Source organism: Carassius auratus, chromosome 36, assembly GCF_003368295.1.
Source record: "Carassius auratus strain Wakin chromosome 36, ASM336829v1, whole genome shotgun sequence".
In the NCBI taxonomy this organism is placed as follows: domain Eukaryota; kingdom Metazoa; phylum Chordata; class Actinopteri; order Cypriniformes; family Cyprinidae; genus Carassius; species Carassius auratus.
In genome coordinates this window covers 2,709,024-2,731,320 of record NC_039278.1, presented here as the reverse complement: position 1 = coordinate 2,731,320, position 22,297 = coordinate 2,709,024, and the positions used below count along the sequence as shown (strand labels likewise).

The window sequence follows — 22,297 nt, the reverse complement described above, 5'->3', positions numbered from 1 at the left end:
CATCACTGGGGATAACCAGATGGAAATGTAGATGGTCATGGATCCAAGATATGCAGAGATCTCCAATCCTCTTCTCAGAGTCGCTCATGAGCAATAACAAAAAAAGTATTTGACTAAACTTTAAATTAGACAAACACATGACATTTGAGAAATGTTAATTGGCTCTCTCAAATGCCCAATGCCTAGGCCTAATATTCTAAACAAATTAATCTATGAGATTTTGGAAAAAGGAAGGAAAGAAAGAAAAGAAAAGTTTTTGGCAAAAAAAAAAAAAAAAAAAAAAAAAAAAAAAAAAAAAAAAAAAAAAAAAAAAAAAGGGGGGGAGTGAAAGAGTGTGAAAAAGTATGAATGATGGTGTTGTATGGCATGAAAGAGAGTGTCTGACGAGACACTGAGGCAATTCAATCAAATTGCCCAAAACAGCTGTATACAAATTTGAATGTGGGCCCACAGGGCAAATTTATGCCCAGACAAATAATGACCATGGATGAATTTGGTTAAGTTTCCTGGTCAGTACCTAGGTCCTTCTTGTGGCAGAAAGAAAAACAGTGCCACACATGCGCAGCGTATAACATGGGAAGGCAGAGCAAAGCACGCTTGCTCTGTCCACCCCACATTTAACTTTCTTTTCAGCATATCATGATGGAGCTGATTGTGTCAAAAGGATGAAATATTATCTTTCTGACTGTTAAAATAAATGCAGTGGGTTGAGTGTTTTCCAGGGCAAAAGGCCTGTGCTACTGAGCAACATAGGCCTAGATAAATTATCCAGTGATATAGTGGAACTCAGTTTACAAAACAAAGAGATAACTAAATAAGCAAATTGTTGAGAATAAAATTGAAAGGAATTAAAAAATAGTAAAGACAGCACAGGAATTGTGAAAACTCAAAAAGGGGCCAAGACAGCCCTCAACCCACATTACATTTCCACAGGTCACACCAAGAAGAACGACTGGCAAGAGGAACAAATTAGCATACTTGATAACACTAACAAAAAATTCTGAAGTTTTCCATTTACAGGTGACAGCAGTTCCAGTAAGACCAAGGAATGCTTCGCCCCATCAAAGAGAACCAGTGAGGGTGCAGAAATGATCTCGAAATCCTTGCATGAATCAGAAAAATGGTTACAGAGTGACACCTGAGTTCACATCTCTTACCCTAAAATACCCCAACCAGCTTCAACAACTCCACACAGCATGAAGTGAGGGATGAAGGGCGTGCTAGTAACGACCCACCCTTGCCAACGAGGGAAAGACCATTGCAACGACTCGCAAAGAGTCTCCCTGGTGAAGATGGAATGAGAGAATGATGGGACTGCTAATGAGATCAAAATACTTGGGTGCAGATATGAGCCAACAAATAGAAAAGAAAAGGTGGAAAGAGAATTTTAAGTAATGGTAGATGAAGAATTTGAAGGTTATGAGAAGGGAAATATGGATGTAGGAAGATTTGAAGGGAAAATAGAGCAATTGGATGCAACAAATAGAATGAAAAGAGCAAAATAGAAAAGCTCAAGATTTGTGAATTGAAGAAGGAAAAGTATGTGTTATGTTTGGGGAAAATGCTGTATTTATAGAAGGGAGCATTTAATGAAGTAATGATCAAATTGAACAGGCTAAGAATGATAGATAAAGAAAATGTTGGAAAAGATAATAAAATGTAAGACTGGTTTGATTTACAGTTAGGAGCATGTGGAGCATAGTTTATAATTAAATAGGGAAAGTTTTTAGGAATGGCATTAATGACAAGAGATTTACTATTTTACTGTATACTTCCTATATTGAGGTCACTAGTCAAAGCCACAGTTAAGCAAATTAAATTCAAAGATATCAAAATAATGGGAAATTGATACATAAGGTATCTAAGCTGAAGAACAACTCTTATAATCTTGTGATATTCAATGTGTGATGTGATTTGTATTTGTATCTGTATGTATTTTTACGCCTTTTATACAAAACTGTGATAACCAGGCAAATGCTGAACCAATTGCATATTCATGCTTTTAACAATGTTTACTATTAAAAGAGGGGTTAGGGAGACTGGATCTTTTACTCGCTCCTAATCAAAAAAGGAGAGAGATGTTTGGTCCAGTAATCCCTCAGAGTGGAATTTCATAATCTAGTCACTGGAGATAATACAATGTGACTTATTTAGTCACTAGGTAGTGTAACTAATATGACTGGATTATGGAGTAGCACTCTGGATAAGAATAATCAAATGTGAGACTTATTAAGTCTCAAAGGGGAGAATATGTGGAAGATTTTTATTGGTGGGATTTTGCTCAATCAAGTATGATCAAGATGAATCTAGTCATACTTATACATACGTGTTTTATTCCATTAGAATCATATAGCCTTTGTGTGAAAGGAATGTGCCTATGTCTGCAAAAAACATCCTGACCACCACTTTTCTTTACCATAGCAAGTCTCAGGAAACATCTGGAAAAACATGCAATGGGTCTCTTCTCTTTACCATAGCGTCTCCCTAGGGAGGGATCAAAATTGCAAGCCTAAGGGAAAGTTTGACTGTTTGGAAACGCCCTGTATAGGGCATATATAATGAGATGCAACCTAGCATTTAGACAGAACTTCTTGCAACAAGCTCTCGACTTTGTTTTGCTTAAAATAAAGTCCTTTCTTCTGAGAGAAAAATCCCTGACTGAGTTTGATCCTTGGGAGAACCGGCAAAATACACCACACTAACATCTTGGTGCCAGAAACCACAGCACACCTTCAGGGGTCTAGTGGATTCCATGCCTCAATGGGTCAGGACTGTTTTGGTAGTAAAACAGGGACCAATACAATATTAGGAAGGTGGTCATAATGTTATGCATGAACTGTGTAAGGATTACAAATAAAATCAATTAAAATATACTATAAATATGTGGGTGGGCGGGAACAATTCTATCCCTATCAAACTGGGATAAACAGACTAGTTGGAGTGAGTAAGCAGATAATAGAAAGAATCCTTAAAGAATAATCCTTAAAAGGGAGAACAACAAATGATTCCTAACACCGTGCATACACTGGATATGAGCAGCTGCACTATTATAGAACCACTGATCTATAATGAGATTCATTATATATAGATCAGTGAATAGAACTCTTTAAAATCAGTGATGCTGTCTACATCATGGTTGTGGCACGGTGCAACACCAAAAATCCTTACAGTAAACCACTGCTCCATTTTATTTAAGTACGATGGCGAGTGATTTGCGGATCCTCAGTTCCAATGTAATTACTGCCACTACATAGTATAAACAGAGTACGTGCGATTGCGAACCCTGAAAATGATAGTGAAACTAAATGCAGTCGTGCATTCCAAAAAAAAGGGCGGGGATTTGGGGGGTATCACGATGCCGGAGGAACATTGTGATGTCTATCAACCATTGGCGAAATCCTAGTGTCACAGTGTATGGTCTGTGTTTCCCTGGGTGTCAACTACTGGTCTCACTTTCCCATAGTCTACCCACTGCAGGCAATACATTTCCCACAAGCCTTTTTCCCATTCATCACTGTTAATATCATTTGCACCTGTCTATTTAAACTGGTCTGTTTCTATCTGTTTCATGGAGTCTTTGTTTTCCGTAACCCGGCTTTCTTGTGTTCCCTTGTGTTTTTCTTGTTTCTTGTTTGGACGTATGTTGTGTTTTTGACCTCCTACCTGTTTCAGGATTTGATTTTGGATTTCCCATTAAACACAGCTATTGGATCTCTCATTTCGTGTGTGCATTCGTGACAGAAGGACTCCATCATGCCCAGCGGTGTGGGATTTCGTATCTCTTCCCCAGCCACCATAGAGGAGCAGATGTGGAGACTTTCGAACTTAACCACCCTCTATCAAAAGGGGAGTGAGGTGGGTGGTTTGGTGCAATTGTCCTGGACCATAAAGGTAGGAATGGGGTACAATGATGAGGCACTTAAAGACCTTTTTAATGCCTGTCTGGATAACCCTGTGCCAGAGTGGGAGATGAAGGAGCTGGAGATCCTGGATTTTTGGGGTTTCACCATGTACCTACAACATTGGTCTCAGTGGGACCCCCCAGCCACACCTGTCTCTCCATGTGTGGTGGCCGACTCTAAACCTGTGTCTCCAGACAGGAGGACCGCCACCCTGCACCACTGCAAAAGGCGGTCGCTGACCCAGTGCCACAGCACAAGGCGGTCGCTGACCCAGTGCCACAGCACAAGGCGGTCGCTGACCCAGTGCCACAGCACAAGATGGCCGCTGACCCAGTGCCACTGCACAAGATGGCTGCCATAGGTGACCGTCCAGAGTTAAGTCAGGTCCCCAGTGACCAGGTCCCCGTGGTACCTCCAGAGTTGAGTCAGGTCCCCTTTGACCGTCCTGAGTCGATTCAGGTCCCCGTTGACCGTCCTGAGTTGAATCAGGTCCCGTTGACCCTCCAAAGTCGAGTCAGGTGCCCATTGACCCTCCAGAGTCGAGTCAGGTCCCCGTTGACTGTCCTGAGTCGAGTCAGGCCCCCGTTGACCGTCCTGAGTTGAGTCAGGTCCCCGTTGACCGTCACCATTAACATTCATGAGTCAAGCACGACCACAGTTAGACCTCAGGAGTCAAGTAAATTCACCAATGATCTTCATGGGCAAGGTCAAGTCACCAATGATCTTCATGAGCAAAGGCAAGCACCAATGATCTTCATGAGCAAGGGCAAGTCACCAATGATCTTCATGAGCAAAGGCAAGCACCAATGATCTTCATGAGCAAGGGCAAGTCACCAATGATCTTCATGAGCAAAGTCAAGTCACCGTGATCTTCCTGAGTCAAGTCAAGTCACCGTTGATCTTCCTGAACCCAGTCAAATCGCCACGGATCTACCAGAACCTCTTTACGTCTCTGCTGAACTACCAGAGCCTCTTCTGGTCTCTGCTGAACTACTAGAGCATCTTCACATCTCTGCTTAACTACCAGAACCTCTTCATGTCTCTGCTTATTTACCAGAGCCTCTTCATGTCTCTGCGGAATTTCCAGAGCCAAGTCATGTCTCAGCCGTGGTCTTCTACTCCACCCAGGTGGGCTTCTGTCTCGACTGCACGGCTGATGTGGTTCTCTCCGCCGCCCTGGTGGGCCTCTGTCTCGACCACACGGAGGTGGTGGCCCTCTGTGCTGCCTTAGTGGGCATCTGTCTCAACCACAAGGCAGTGGTGGTTCTCTGCACCGACCTGGTGGCCGTCATTCCCGTCTGCTCAGCTGTGGTGGGCTCCAGTTCCACCTGCTCCACCCTGGACTCCTGCCCTGTTGGCTCTGCCCTGGGCTCCTGAACTTTCCGTTCCCTCCTTGCCTCTTTGTTTTGTTGTTGTTTTGTTTTTGTTTTTCTATGTTTCCCTCTCTGGACCTGGCCCTCCGTCCCTCCCCCTGGTCCTCCGCCGGTCCACCTCCCCCCTGGTCTCCTTGTTGTTGTTGTTTTGTTTTTATTTACTTCCTGTCTCTGTTTCCCTCAATGGACCCGTCCCTCCCCCTGGTCCTCGACCAGTCCACCTCCCTCCTGGTCTCTGTGTTCCTTGGTCTGTTCTTGTGTTCGGTGGAGCATCTGGGAGCTGCTCCTTAGAGGAGGAGGTAATGTCACAGTGTCTGGTCTGTGTTTCCCTGGGTGTCCACTAGTGGTCTCACTTCCCCATATTCACCCCACTGCAGGCACTAAATTTCCCACACATTTGCACCTGTCTATTTAAACCGGTCTGTTTCTATCTGTTTCATGGAGTCCTTGTTTTCCGTCAACCGGCTTTCTCGTGTTCCCTTGTGTTTTTCTTGTTTGGACTGATTTTGTGTTTTTGACCTCCTGCCTGTTTTTGGACTTGATTTTGGATTTCCCATTAAACACTTCTATTGGATCTCCCGTTTCGTGTGTGTATTTGTGACACCTAGTTGCACTGAATATAGGAAACTGGAAAACAAGTCTGGTACTCGCAGTGTGCTTGATAGCATAAACAGATATAAGCAAGGCCACATGGAGTCAATGACATTAGAACTGATCAGACTCAACAAGAAGTGCAAAAGAACAGGTGCTTCAGGTCAAAGTCATCTTGAAAACAGAATGACCACCCAGAGAAACCAAACAGTGATATGTACTATCAGAAACACGTAACAGCTGCACACAGCCTGTGGTGGGACTCAACTGTGCTCAAGTGCTCAAAAATCTTTGTCTCAAATCACTACATTTTTTTATGAACGTAAAGCTCCAAATAATTATTTTTTATGATAACATTTTGGCACCAGAACAAAAAATAATAATAATTTGTGCGAAAATTATTATTTTTTCAACAAACAATACTCTTAACTGAAAAATGATTATATGATGGATAAAATTACCTTAAAATTCAATCTTTTGTCATTGTACACAGTGACTGCATGCATCAGGAAAATGTAGCCGTGCATAGAGCAGCTGTTTGTGGGTTATGTTGCTTTTTATTGTTTTGTTTTTTGGCGGGGGGAGGGGGGGTAAATCTAAAGGGCCTTCTAGAGCAACATCTACAATCTAAAAACCTTTGATTTATGAAATCCTTGGCTTGTGAATCACAGACATACAGTACACACTCACACACCTATGGACAATTTAGTGTCTCCACTTTAGTGTCTTTGGATCATAAAGGAAACCAGAGCACCTACACCACTATGGGAGAACAAACTCACAATCATAAGACCTCCAGCTGGGACGTAATGTAATGTTAAAGAAGAAATGCAGCGATTACCTGTACATACTGCATTAATTATCTGCAGTCCCTGAGACAGTCAATGTGCTCTAGGTTTAAAATGCAAATAAAACCTTAAAGCAGCTAATAGCAGAGAAACAGTGATACATACAGACATCTGCGGCCTCGTCTGATCCGTCCGGGCAGTCCTTCTCCCCGTCACACCGCCAACCCTTTGAGATACATGTCACCTGATCTCTGCAAACAAACTGCTTGGGGCTGCAGGTTTTTGGAGCTACAAAAAGAAGAGGCAAAACAAATAATGAGTGAATGTGTCAATAACGCGTTCAGCTATTAGCACCACTAATTTATTACTTGTATTGTATATATATATATATATATATATATATATATATATATATATATAAATATGTTTGTGTGTGTATGTGTGTGTGAGAGAGACACTTGTCCAGAAATAAAAGGAATCATTGTGCCCATAAGAATGTTTTGTACGAGGACGCCAAGTACTGTCAGTTTACCGTTATTTGCTGAAGTCTGTGTCAAAACAAAACAATCGCAGCCAAGCCTATCTGCCCACCAGACTGTTTTTCATAAGTGGCCATTCCCCTTACAAGGACAAAGTCTGGCTTCTATTCTGGTCCAGTACGGTTCAAAATAAACCAAACAATACCAATTAAAATCAAAATTATCATCAGTGGAATCAATCCCATTGCTATTTCAGAATTCAACATTAGTGATAACAGGTCGTTGTTGCATTATTGTCTAATAGTTAAATAGCTCCTCAAAACTATGCTTTATTTCTGTGTCTAGAGTGCAACAAAATTCCCTGCACTAAAGTAAACTCTTCTTGAGAACCAATCAAAGCATGAATGTAAATGTTAAAACTAGTGTATGTTGCACACATTTTATGGAAAACATAATAAAGCATTTTGCAATCTGAATGTTATAGTTCTTAGTGTGTTTTATTTTTTTTTTCTCTCTCTCTGCTGGTTGCTGCCCCATCTACCCAATTCTCACTTACTGTACTTGCACTCTCATTTGCCTATTGTTGTTCTGTCTGCTCTCTTTGTCAATTACCTTTATTGTTGTTTGTTTATTGTAACGTGTCCTTGAGCTCTGGAAAGGCGCTATATGAATAAAACTTATTATTATTATTATAAAAGTTTGCGGTAGGCAAGTTTTTTTTTTTTTTTTTTTATCTCTTATACTCACCAAGGTTGTATTTATTTATACAATAAAACAGTAATATTGTGAAATATTATTACAATTTAAAATAACTGTTTTCTGTTTGAAAATTACTGTTCTGTTTTTTATTCCTGTGAATTTTCATAATAACTGTTTCAGTTTTTAATGTCACATAATCCTTTAAAAATAAGTTAAAACAAATGTATAAGCTTTATTCAGGATGAATAATCTTTGATGAGTAGAAATTTCAAAACAGCTTTTATTTTAACCAGAAATCTTTCATAACATTTCAAATAACTTCCACTTTTGATCAGTCTAATGCACACTTACTGAATTAAAGGGGCTGTATAATAGTCATTTCACATTTTCTATTGAATTCATCTTTTGCCAGTTTTACGTTTCCACAAAAGATGCTTTCCATAACACTTAATTAAAAGTTAAAGTGCATTACATTTATTTATTCATTTATTTTATTTTTTGATTGACATGAAATATGTCAAGAATCCAATGTATTTTTAAAATACATTGTAAAATTAGTTGGTCTGGTTCAAGGTTCAGTACTCTTTATTGAAGAAATGTCTGAAATGCCTAATGGAGAAAAAGAATGGAAAAAGTATTTCCAGAAGCCAAGCCACTGGAAAAGAGGCAGTGTGTATTGAGCTGTTTCCCGCTCTTCTCCTGACTGATGCGTTTACAGTCAGACCTGCGTGCTTCCACACATCCAGGTCAGTGTTCCCACACCAGTGCCAGTGATGCATCGAGGGTAGTGGCCATCAAAGGACATCTTGTTCTGGTTTGGCTGCATAAGGAGCAAAAAATTTGACCACTTTTCATTGGTTGTTTATTTGGAATCAAGTGTGAATTCATTCCAGACCACCTTCTCAAAAGCTCTTTATAAACCTCCAGTCTGCTATCTGCACCCTACATCCAGACATAAACAGCAGGAATAACAGAGCTGACTATCAACTGCAACTTCCTCCACAACACTGAGGTTCCCTTCTGCAGGAAACTCGAAAGACGTTCAGTGAGATTATATTCTACAAACCCGATTCCAAAAAAGTTGGTACACAGTACAAATTGTGAGTAAAAAAAGGAATGAAATAATTTACAAATCTCATAAACATTTTTTTTTTATTAAACTTATACTTATTTAAACATATACTTATTTATTTGCAATAGAATAAAGATAACATATCAAATGTTGAAAGTGAGATATTTTGAAATGTCATGCCAAATATTGGCTCATTTTGGATTTAATGAGAGCTACACATTCCAAAAAAGTTGGGACAGGTAGCAATAAGAGGCCGGAAAAGTTAAATGTACATATAAGGAACAGCTGGAGGAGCTGTTTGCAATTTACTAGGTCAGTTGACAACATGATTGGGTATAAAAAGAGCCTCTCAGAGTGCCAGTGTCTCTCAGAAGTCAAGATGGCCAGAGGATCACCAATTCACCCAATGCTGCGGAGAAAAATAGTGGAGCAATATCAGAAAGGAGTTTCTCAGAGAGAAATTGTGAAGAGTTTGAAGTTATCATCATCTACAGTGAATAATATCATCCAAAGATTCAGAGAATCTGGAACAATCTCTGTGCGTAAGGGTAAAGGCTTTAAGTTATTTTGTAAAACTGGGACACCATGTCATCCGGACTAAAGAGAACAAGGACAACCCAAGTTGTTATCAGCGCTCAGTTTAGAAGCCTGCATCTGTAATGGTATGGGGTTGCATGAAAGGTATATCCAAGTTTTAGAACAACATATGCTCCTATCCAGACCATCACCCATAGAAAACATTTGGCGCGTCATAAAGAGGAACATGTGACAAAGAAGACCTAAGACAATGAAGCAACTAGAAGCCTGTATTAGACAAGAATGGGACAACATTCCTATTCCTAAACTTGAGCAACTTGTCTCCTCAGTCCCCAGACGTTTGCAGACTGTTATAAAAAGAAGAGGGGATGCAACACAGTGGTAAACATGGCCTTGAACCAACTTTTTTGAGATGTGTTGATGCCATGAAATTTAAAATCAACTTATCTTTCCCTTAAAATTATACATTTTCTCAATTTAAACATTTGATATGTCATCTATGTCTGAATAAATTATTGTAATTTGAAACTTCCACATCATTGCATTCTGTTTTTAATCACAATTTGTACAGTGTCCCAACTTTTTTGGAATCGGGTTTGTACATTATAACATATGCACTTTAAAAAATAAATAATAATAATAATAATAATATTGTGTTGTTGTTGAAGACAGTTCTAAATAAAGCAAATATTACTGGAATAAACTTTACAAGAAAATACCATTTCAGTCTTCCTACTTCAAAATTTTACATTCAATTGCTTCCCTGTTATTTGTAATAATATTTTTTTTTTATTACTAACATTTGTTTAAATACCAAATTAGACTTACAGACAGCTTTTTGATTAAAACACATTAATTTAAAACATTGCATTAGATTTGCATATCTCCAATCAGTTTAACTGATAGAAGCAATTTTCACTCCAAAATTGTAAGTTTGACAAACAGTTAAAAAGAAACAGTAAGTAACATTAAATTAATCATGAAATTTTGAAGTAGGAAAACTGAAAATAGTATTTTCTCCCAAAACAACAACACCAACAATAACAATAATCTTTGGTTTATTTATAACTTCATGTCCTTTTTACAGTGTAGTTTGAAACTGGTGATTGTTAAAGAGGTCAAAAATATGATTCAACTAAGGTTCTGAAATGTTTGAAAAATGTTAGTGGCAGGAAATTCAAATGAACCCGCACTAGTCTGTTTCTCTTTAAGGTGAACATGCACATAGTTTTTATTTCGTTTTTATACTATATATATTTTTCTTAAAGCTCAACCATTGGTTATTTCAGAGCATTCCAGGTCTGCAAAGACATAAAGGGTGTTTTATATGGTTTTCTGACAGCGAGGAAAAAGTGCAGGCATGTACACATACAGTAGTACACTACCGCAAAAACTAAAGACTACTCTTGCGATCAAGGCAGTAAAAACAATAAATTCAGTTTTGCTATTATTATCCAGAATTTTGACTTAGCTGAAAATTTTCTTCTTTTTCAATACAATCAATGGATTTTTTCTGTTCTGCTGGTTAATTTTACCTTTCTTTACACATACAGTACTAACTGTGTTAGTTGAATACTCACACTGAGGCCCTAGAGAAGTGTGCATGCAGTGCTGAAGTGAAGTGAATGAAGTGAAGTCCAGCTGTAATGGCAGTGGAATAAATGGGAGTGTTTACATGCGTCATAAATCACAGTGTCATAAATCACAATCTATAACCAGAAACAGCCGTCCAACGTCCGTGGAGGAAGAGGTTAGGAGGTTATCTGCCACACTTCACTTATAGACAAATTATTAGACAACATAACTCAATGATGTTTTTTTTTTTTTTTTTTTTTGTCTACAACGGGGAGGGGACGGGTTGTGATGGGCTCTAAATTTGCAACTTGCTTTTTGTTTCATACTGCTCCCAAAAGAAAATTTCAACTAACAGTTGTTAACAAATAAATAAATAAATAAATAAGGGTGAAAGTTGATTAATTCCAGTTTTTCATTTTCAGTATTACTGCATAACAATGTTTAATATTCTGTCAATGTGAAGGAACAACTAAATCTCCACTTGTTATTGATTTAATTTGGGGGTGAAACAAGCTAAAAGTGTGGGTTTATCTATATTATGCAAGATACATTGTCTTGATGAGAAGTATCTTATGTATTATAGATAAACCCACACTTTTAGTTTGTTTAAATTGCCCTATTAAGCCTCTTTTTACAAGATATAATATAAGTCTCTGGTGTCCCCAGAACGTGTCTGTGAAGTTTCAGCTCAAAATAACCCAAAGATCATATATTATATCATTTTGAAAATGCCTATTTTAAGTGTAAGCAGAAAAGTTGTTTTCGTGCCTGTTTCTTTAAATGCAAATGAGCTGCTGCTCCCTACCCAGATACAAACATAGACAGTAAAAGAAATGGACACGGCGACCCCATTGGAACTCAATTGAGACAAGTGAAGCCCTTTTTTAGCGTTTTTTAGCACTTCCGTTTCTGATGCGCAGACTCAAACGAAGCTTGACGACGTCAGCAACCTGTCTGACAGATGTAAATCTTCTAGTAGCTGTGCGTGCAAACTGCCATCGTTAATCTTGCAGAGACGGCGAGCTTGAGCGGGGAGTTCTTTGGCGTGAGTGAGCAGGAGTAAGTATTCTGATTAATTATTTTGTATAGTATTTTAAAATGTAAAGCCAGTACGCCATATTAAGTTAATTGCCTGCGAGCTTCTCCTCCTGTCTGTACGGTAATGCGACAGAGAGTCGAGTGGTTATGACGCAATCGTTAGCCTATTTTTTACAAAAACTGTTTATACGGGGCCACAATGTAACATAGAAGGTAATAGAGCCCTTTATACATTGTCGTGTATCTTTAGAAATAAATAATGGACAAACAGAGTCTTTAAACGCCTCAGATGTAAAGTTATTCGCTGTCAAAGTGACGCCAAAATGAATGGGAGTCAATGGGAATCCTAACGCAAGTGAAGTTCTGCTAAAAGATGGCAGCCCCCACCCGACTTCAACTTCCGGTCAAGTTCCTTGCCCCTTGGATATAAACAGTGGTTTGGTTTTGATTATCATGTCTGTCGCACTAAAATCAGGAATTTTAAAGCCAGTAAATCAGTTTAAACTTCTGACATAGTGTTTGCTGAAAGCAGCTGACACATGGCATGTGAGCACTAAACGAAGTTCTCTTTCATGTCTTATTGCACTTAAACTGTCAAATGCACTCAAAGTTATGTTAAAATCACACATGAATTACAAAAACACAGTTATGTCTGTAAATGTAAACAGCTGGGAAAGAAATTGCATGTTTCTATTAGATCTGGGTATTAATTAACAGCAGCGTATTACAGTGGTTCTTAATTCCAGTGCTGGGGACTCCCACTCTACATATTTTGTCTCCCTCATTTAACAGGTCATCTGATTCAGATCATCAGCTCATTAGAGGAAATAGCTCCATTAACTGAAATGAGTGTGTAAGACATAAAAAATGTGCAGTACTGTAATATATTGCACCCACTGCTTCCTATGCTATTAATATGAGCCAAAGAATTAAATAAAAACAGAAAATCACTCATTACTCTTAACTGAAAAACTTCTGTAGCTTTAATAAGAAGATATTTCTTACATGAAAGCTACTTTTAAATGCTCTGGGATGAAGATAAACAGGTCAGACTGTGTGCAGTTCACTCAAAGTGGGCTCTATGCTAATACTGCAGTGTTCGTTAGCAGTCGTGGGCGGGGCTTGTAAAATGTGATGTCACTTTGTCCAGATTCTGCAAACGGCTTGTTCTGAGACACTGGTTATGATTTATGAGGATTAAAAAAAAGGAGCAGGTGGATTTTTTTAAATATCATTTTAGGGTGGTTGTGTTCACATACTGCTAACACATTTATGTTCAAACATGTAAAAGTGAATTTTGCATAAAATGGGCCCTTTAAACTAATTGAACTCATAACAAATTAGAGGTTAAACAAGCTAAAAGTGTTGGTGTGTCAATACATTAAACCAGAAAACTCCATATAAAAGCTAACAATGATATTTTGATATTGTTTTCTAATTTATATTACAAATTGAATAAGAAATGTGTAGCATTTGTACTTCATTGAAAAAAAGGAAAGAAAAAAAAAGTTGTGTCCAGACTGAATGTTTGTTTGTTTATTTATTTATAAGTAATAACCAATATCAGTAAAATCCCATGGATTCAATACCAATATTGATAACACAGTAAGACTGGTTTGCCGTTAATTAATATTTTAAATGTTTAAAAATGTATAAATAAACATTTAATAATTGGAATGTAACCATCAAGTATTTTGTTTTTCCAGAAAACACTGAGAGAAAAAAAAGTAAACACTCATTAACCAATTGAAGAGTAAGGAAAGACTAAATTTTCTCTATTTAAATAATAATAATAATAATAACTTTCTGTAGGTAATATATTTTTTTTTCTAATAATAATTGGATGACAGTCCTTCAGTATTCTGAGGTTAAAGAAACACTGGTATGTTTAGATGGTAGAACTCAAGCAAAGTGTGCATGAAAATACAACAGAGCTCCGTGCAAAATAAAGATTGAATTAAACAAAAATAACCATATTAAAGATAATCGAAGACATACATCATAGAAGAAACACTGCATTTTTCTTAAAGATGAGCGATGACTGGCTCGTCTGGAGTCTCTAAAATAGGTGAACAGTGAATAATACTGAGTAATAGGCTGTAGTTTGCAGATGGTATGCAACCCTTATTACATTACGAATATAGAAAATTGGATCAGCACAAAGGAAAAGAACGATAAAGATAAGATAACGAAGGTAAGAAGGGAACAAATGGAGTGCTGGAGACTTGTGGAGGACAGCGCTGGAGAATATCACACATGCTGTCAATCAGGGCTGTGTGCAATTCAGAAATGAACTGAGAATGCCTTCTAAGTTACAGCTTAATTCCTCAGTTTAAAAGGAGGTAGAAAACAAGGTGCAACTTTAATGCACATTTCTGGTCTTACTTGACGTGAGTCTTTATAATCTCGGATCAAAACTGAATAACTTATTCTTCCTCTTAAATTACTTTTGATTTCTGAAAATTATTCTCATAATTTGAGTAACCATATTATTTACACAGCATTTTACACCTAAAAATGGGACTAAAAACATTAAAACACCTTTGTTTTAGTTATTTTTAGTTAGTCTGCTGTCTTTGTTTCGTGCACATTTTATGCTAATAATAAAACGACACCTTTTTATTTATAATTTGTCTTAAAACAAAATCGAATCGTGAAATCATTATCGTGAATCGGATTGATTAGATTGAGTCTTAATACATTAGTAACAAGTCCTACCACCTTATGGATACCAACACCCTTCAGTTGTTGCTCATCTGGCAATGTTTCAATTGCTGTTTCCTAGTTAGCATAAACTAGCAACAGCATATACAAGATTAGTCAGTGTTCATCTCTATGTGAAACTGCACATGTCACAAAACATGAAGACACATGGACTATATTTAGATTTAATTTAGCGCACAAATAATGCAATTATTTCCAATAATCAGAGTAAGGACTTAACAGCATTATGGTGTTTCCATTTCAAGAGCAAATCTCTTCACTTCCATTTGCATGCAATTTCCATTATTAGTATTATTAGTATAACAAGCATTGTGGTTGTTATTTTATTTTTATCACCATTATTCATTATAAAGACAACTGTTCACCGGATTTTGTGTATCCGGCCTCAGACATTTTTGTAATAACGCACATAAAAATTTCAATTTTTCGGTGTTTTCACCCATCAGTGTACTGCATTATGTTAATGTTAACATGAACTCTGTTTCCTCGGCTCTCCAGAAATGCGATGCTTTCTTCCTTGCCATCGTTTGTAAACTGTGTATTAATGCAGGTATGTTTAATGTCATTCATTTACGTCTTGAGCACATATTTTGATTAAAATCGCCATATGCTACCTATGTTAATACGATTATGCTTGCTGTGATTATGAGCTTAATCACTTTATTTAGACTGAAGTATTGCGTTAACATGAGGAAAAGTTTAATCGCAATATTGCCAAAATCTCATTATAATGGCATTAAGAGAGTGCATGTAAACACACTCATTGTGAATATATAACATTATATAATCAGATTTTCCACATATGTGTCACCACATGTTGTTTGAAATTCTTGAGGCATCATTTGATAAATATTCCACTAAAAGGGTAAACGTTTCCAGGTAAAGTCTTCACAGATTTCTTGTATTCAGTTGGTTTGTCAGTGAAGGTCCAGACACACATGTATAATTTCCTATTCATTATTTAGACTTTCTCACCATTATGACATATGCTGTTAACAAACTTGAAATCCACTGTATAAACAGCAGTCTGAAACATCAGTTACATTAAAAGCAGTAAACTACAGGCCTACAGGCTGTCTCAAACACTCATTACAGCCTTCTGTTAGACACCAGTCTAGTCTAGAATGACAGCTATTCACTGCCAGTGGACTTTAAACCTCAAAATGTTAGGTTTCTGTACTCAAACAATAAAGCAAGCACAAAGCCAAATTCAAAATTCAACTCAAAAAGTTAAATGAAGTGGGAAACGAGTGAAAGAGATCCAGCACAATCGACAGGGAAAGAACAACCAGATGTAAAGTGGATGTTTCCAAAGCAACTACTGCGTGTTTGTGTTTTCCAATCAGTGGTAATTTGAGGAATCAATACCCCCTACCACAACCCAACAAGTGTTGTGTCTTGTCTCTAGATAGGAAATGGCTTTCCTTCACTCTTTCACCCCATTTTTAAAGAAAAACATTTCTTCTGTCACTCCCTCAGTCTTATCTGCTCCAACAAATAAAAATCTCAAACAGCTCAAGGTTTATGGGACGCAACGCCAGTCTCTCTGCATGAGCGTGCGTTCCTTCAGCTCTTGCTTCAGTGCTGTTTTCCTCCATCTCCTGCTGGCGGCCGAGCGAGCGTCTGAGTAATGTGACAGCTATGGCCCTGTGAGCTCAGTGTTTCCAGCCCTGCGAGCTCCAAGAACAGCTCTGTTGTCATGAACACTGGTAAAACAGTCTTCACCCTCACTAACACGTTAAAGATGGCAAACACTGTCGATGGGCTGAAATGGTCATCACAGAACTTCTGAAGTGTAGAGCACCGCTTGTTTTCTTAAGGTATAACACTGCTGAAAAATATCTTAAACAGGTTTAAACAGGTTTGCCCCTTACTTCTAAGTCTCATCTTAATCAGGCTGGTCTGTTGGCTAGGTTTAGAGGGATTTGGGACACTTTTTAGCTGGTCAAACAGGGAGACAAACTGACTGGGAGGCTAAACACTGGCTTAGCCAAGGCTAGAAGACCGGCTTAAACCAAACCAGTTTAGGCATTTAGGCAGGATAATTCACCCAAAGTTCATCATTATTTCTCACCGTCATGTCATTCAAATCTTGTATTGCTTTCATTCTTCAGAGGAACATAAAGGAATATATTTTAAACAATGTTCTGTGCAGTAATTTTCAAATCTCTAGCAACTGGGTGGAGCAGTTTGGTTGTGAGACACAGGAACTGTTTGGTGTCACTGGAATCAGACCTAGCACATTGTGTCTTCATGCACCATGTTTGAATGTGGAAACACACACCGGAAAATGACCTTTAGAGGGGAATAACAACTTCAGATTTAAAGCTTTTGTAGGCCTTCGGAGGATTTGGTATATAATTAATTAGGACTATTTTGTTAACCTGTTTTAAAACTTTTAACCAAACATTTCCATAACTTCAAAAAAAAAAAAAAAACCTATTGTGGAATTCGACAGGAAACTGTATGTTTTGGAGATTTGCAAAAATGTAAGTAGGCATGTTTTTTTCCAATGAGCCTATGCTGTTTAGATTCCATGACTGTGGGAGCCCATAAAAGTAACTTTTTCTGATACTCTTACAGTGTTGTGTGTGTGTACTGGTTTGGGAGGTTTATGAGGGCACTCATGTATAATGACATGGGTAAGACACAGGTATTGCAATGTGAAGGTGGGTTATGAGCACACTTCCTGTTTCCCAGTAATTCAAAAGGCTTAAAAAACATACTAGATGGTAAGTTTTCTGTGAGGGATACTGTAGGTTTAGGTGTAGGGTTGGTGTTGGACGATAGAAAATAGTTTGTACAGTATAAACTAGTGTTCCTGTAGCTCAAGCGGTAGAGTATTGCGCTATGAAGTGCAAGGTTGGGGGTTCGATCCCCAGGGAACACATGATAGGTAAAAATTGAAAATTGATAGCCTAAGATACACTGTAAGTCGCTTTTGATAAAAACGTCTGCTAAATGAATAAATTTAATATTTTAATTTATTAAAACCATTACGCCTATGAATAGTCTCGGAAAACCACAACTTTGTGTGTGTGTGTGTCTTTTTTGGAACTTGACAGTCCCTGGTTTTTGCTGATGTTATTGTTTGGAAAAGAGCAGTTTTAACATTCTTCAAAAATTCTCCTTTTTTTGTTTCTACAGGAGATAAATAGTCGCACAAATTTACTTAGTGATGATAGATTTTTCATTTTCGTCTTAGCTTTAAACCTACTCAATGGAACAGACAAAGTGCCCAAATCACAAACTGAACCTAATTATCTAATTAAGATCATTAAAGCACATCATGCAACATTACCCACACTGCCAAGGGGGAGGATGGACAGAAGAGGGAGAAATGCAGTTCAGTCTTTCTCCTGTCATTTGGTGTCATAAGGTCTCACATGCACACTTCCCCAATCCATGTTACTTCCTTCTTATATTTCACATTTCTGGGATTGCAAGTTTCTTTCACCAAACATCTTGTTCAAAATAAATGCATCGAGCCTATAGGGTGTGATCGATGTGTAAAGGGTGTTTAGGACAATATCCACCGTCTCCTCATGCATTCTTCCAAACAAATGACCTTTCCTCATCCAGATGTGTTCCACAGTTGAGTGAAGGAGACTGAGGTTGGGGGCAGGGAACACACTCGTCTGTCTCAACATTGTTTATTTCCTCCTTTCTCTGTCTTTCCTGTGCTGTGCAGAACGTTTACAGTATAATGTCTCTTCAGTTCTTATTAAGAGTTTCCTATCAGCTCAAACTCTGCAAATGTCAGACCCTTAGGGGGTAGGTTACCTGTCAGGAAATATAAAGACATCGGCTGAACACAGAAGTGGCTTAACGGACTCAAGTAGAAGTTTGTTTAACCCAAGCACAACAGTGAAAGTCTATCTTTATCCACTCAGCTGCAATCATATGGCATCAGAACCACTTTTAGGATTGTTGTCGTCATTCATGTTATTTGTAATTGCAGGAGTATCTCCTTCTGTGATTCATGAAAGAAAAAAGTCATAAGATTGGATCTTATATGATCCATTATAAAATTGGATCTTATTGGATTAAATGATCCCTTTAGCCTCAATTTCAAACAAAATATACACTACACATTCCCATTGATCAGGATAAGCAGTTCTGGTGGACTAATGTCAGTTTTTTCTGAAGAATATAAATGGCTGGATAGCATATGTAATGGCAAAATATATATAACACTATTCAGTGAGAGCAATTGTGCTGTACATGAAATTGCTGAAATTACAGATGAAGTGCAATTTCTGCACCATTAGCATTGTAGCAAAAATAGGTATTTTCACAAAGACCCCTCATCTGTTAAGACTCAAACAGATAGTCTTTCCCCAAACTCAGGGTTGAGCTAACGTTGAGCTGCTCAGGATGTTTAGACAGTGTTACAGAGTCACAGGGCTTGTACTTTTCAGAGAATGAATGGCTTTCTTAGTTGCATATTAAGTTGAGATACAACAACCTATTTTAACATACTCCAGCTTCACCCAAGTGAAACAAATGTGACACCATATCATTTCAAAAGTCATTAATAATGTATTATATTTATTATCTTACTGTCGATGGCTGACAGATTTTGGACCACGGGCAAAATGAGTGACAAATGATATACTGTATAGTAAAATATAATAAAATATTAGTCTGTCACTACTCAATCACTACGAATCAGTTAAACTGTTCATTTGCCTGTCATCTTAGGGTATGCTAGTATATGGATGATACTTTTGAAAGAATTCTTGTTGTAGAGTTTGCTTTAAGAGAGAGACGAGAGTGTGCGTCACCTCAAAGGACCCCAGAGCCAACAGCAAGCTTCTGTGTACTTGTCTGATAGGGGCCCCTTAATTAACACCATTGATGAGCCTCGCCAGCCACCGAACTGAACAAGAAGTCTTTCAGCTCAGTGAGAGTGAAGATTCTATACAGCAGGAAAAGCCATTGTGAGAAAACTCTCTGTTATTATCAGAGAACTGTTAACGGCTTTGCAGTCTGTTAGAAACATGGAAACTAATTTGGAGCAATTTAGCATTATCTATCTTGCCCACCAATGGATTTTCTGTAGTGTTTGTAATAAAATAATTAAATAAAACTCCATCATTAATGCCTGTTTTAATTTAAACTGTTGCTATTATGGAGTCCATAATCCATAATAACGCTTCTTCCAGTGAAAACGTCCATACCCTTTTGTCTCTCACATCAAAATCCACTCACATATTTGTTTAGAGCAGCTCTGGACTGTTTTTGGACTTCTTGATCTGTGCAGATTTCTCTCATGATTCAGAAAAGAAACGTTTTTTTTACTGAAGAAAACAATATTATGGATAGAGGACTGGTTTTAAATGGATGTGTTTCTTACAAACACACATATTTTGGAATATGTTCACTGATGGACTGGAGTGCTGTGGATTATTGTGATGTTTTTATCAGACTCTCATTCTGACGGCACCCATTCACTGCGGAGCATCCATTGGTGAAACACTGATGCAATGCTACATTTCTCCAAATCTGTTGAAAGAACTCATCTGCATCTTAGATGGCCTGATGGTAAGTATATTTTTAGCATTTTTATTTTTATTTTTATTATTTATTTATTTTGTGTGTGTGGGGGGGGGGGTACTATACCTTTAAGGAAATATTTTAGGTTTACTCAAAATAATAAACAAAACAAAAATTAATTTCTTAATGGCATAACAATGTAAACAAGCAGATAAATCTGAATGTGAAGATTTTGTAGACAAACTTGTTCCTGTAAATTAATTCAAAACCTCCCTTTGTTCTCAGTGTCAAAATAATTAATAAACAGTGCAACTTTTGTAAGTTTGAAGAAGTAAAAGTGTTTCATCCATAGCAAGAATAATCTGTAGTTGTTATCAGGAGCTTTATACAGAAACAGAGAATGCTGTGCGTTGTCCTCATTTGCAGAGCTAAGCTTAACAAGTATGAAGTTGCTCCAGAGATTTACTTGCACACACACACACACACACACACACACACATTCATCATCAGTTTATTGACCTCAGACTAGCATTTACAGCACTAAAAGCAGAAGGTACAACTTGACAAAATTCCTGTGTATCATTCCAGGTGATTCATAGTATATCCAAATCACAAATCTTGCATCTTGAAGCTCATTTGTCTGCTCAAAGCATTGCAACTTCTCGTCCTCAGTACAGACGGTGTGTATGTAAAAATAATGTGCAACAGACAGACAGCAAAGCTTTCAGAGAGAAGTAACGTTTAAAGAAGCAGCGATCCATCATGTACCTCAGTCCAAATAAGATCACCATTCCTTCCTTTCCTGCCCAAATACATGTCACTGATGGAGAGGCCTGTATATAGGAGCTACTCAACTGAGAGGGCTCTGATTCAGCTTAACACATCTAATCAGTCAATCTGCTTCATTAAAGACTAGCAGGACATGACAATGTGTCTTCGGCAAAACGCACAAAAATCCAATAGCAAAGAAGTTGTAAGGTGACAACTTCATATTTATATATTTGCATCTCCAAATGGCCAATAGCAGACATTTTGTCTGGTGTAAGATCAGTGCACATGACGTGAAAGCTGATGTGGAAAAGTTGCCTGTGTCATGTTGTATTCTGGGCATGTGCGCTGTGATGGTTCATCTACAGATCTACAATGTATCTGCACTCCTGTGCTGGTTATGATGCTACTTACACAGAAACCGTGATCTAATCCATTTCCAAATCTTAATTTCTAACTGGTGACATGATAGCGAACTCTGTATTAACGCAGTTTGGGTCTTGAAGGATGCTCCGTAGGCTATTGTTAAGATGTCTAAAAGCATGGCAACAATTGCTGAATTGTGGGTGTTGTGTGATGATATGAAACGCCAAATGAAAAACCATCTCATATACTCACCATCTATTGCCCTTGCTGGAAGAACCTCCAAACTGTGCAAAAAACCCAAAAAGAACAATCCGACAAGCAGCCTGCCAGCTGTGAAGCGCAACATCATATTTCAACAGAAAAAAAAGAGCCCAGGGACAAAAGAGCAAAATAAAATGCAAAAGCAAGGTCCGATGATCCAGCAAAGCTGCAGTCTGATCACGGCTGATGCGCCTCTCCAAATGCGCGCACTGGCGCAAAAGGCTTCTTCTGGCACGCGCGATTCACGTATTCCTTGAATGCATGGCACAACCTATGGATGATATATGTCGGCATCAGTCACCATGGAGACAGCGCGCTCAAAGCCTTCCTTTGTCGAGGATGACAGCCAGCGCTCCGCTCAGAGTCAGTGACACCTATGAGTGTGCGCCGATTCTCTCTGTTGCTGCTGGTTACACAGACTGGGCGAACTGTGTGGTCCAATCCTGAACTAGTGATGCTCGGACTCGTGAACCGGTTCACTTTTGCATCAACCGGTTCGCGAGTCGGACATAGATTTGTTCAAGAAATCCAACTGGTCTGGTCAGATCGTTTCTCGGGCCATTTAATACCGCGGAGAAATATTATATCCATCAATATCATATTCACATTTTATTAGATAATGAAA

The 22,297-nt window shown here is 38.1% G+C and overlaps 1 protein-coding gene across 7 annotated transcripts in view; it reads right to left on the bottom strand.

The window, feature by feature from the left end:
• LOC113054967 (low-density lipoprotein receptor-related protein 1-like) overlaps positions 1-22,097 on the bottom strand; it is a 181,190-nt gene extending 159,093 nt beyond the window's left edge. For all 7 annotated transcript variants that reach the window (XM_026220795.1, XM_026220798.1, XM_026220797.1 and 4 more), the window contains exons 1-2: positions 21,664-22,097; positions 6,820-6,942 (exon numbers count right to left, since the gene is read on the bottom strand). In XM_026220795.1, coding sequence (XP_026076580.1) covers positions 6,820-6,942; positions 21,664-21,760 — 220 coding nt within the window. In that variant the 5' untranslated portion in view covers positions 21,761-22,097. The remainder of the gene's footprint in view (positions 1-6,819; positions 6,943-21,663) is intronic.
• Positions 22,098-22,297: the final 200 nt, after the last annotated feature.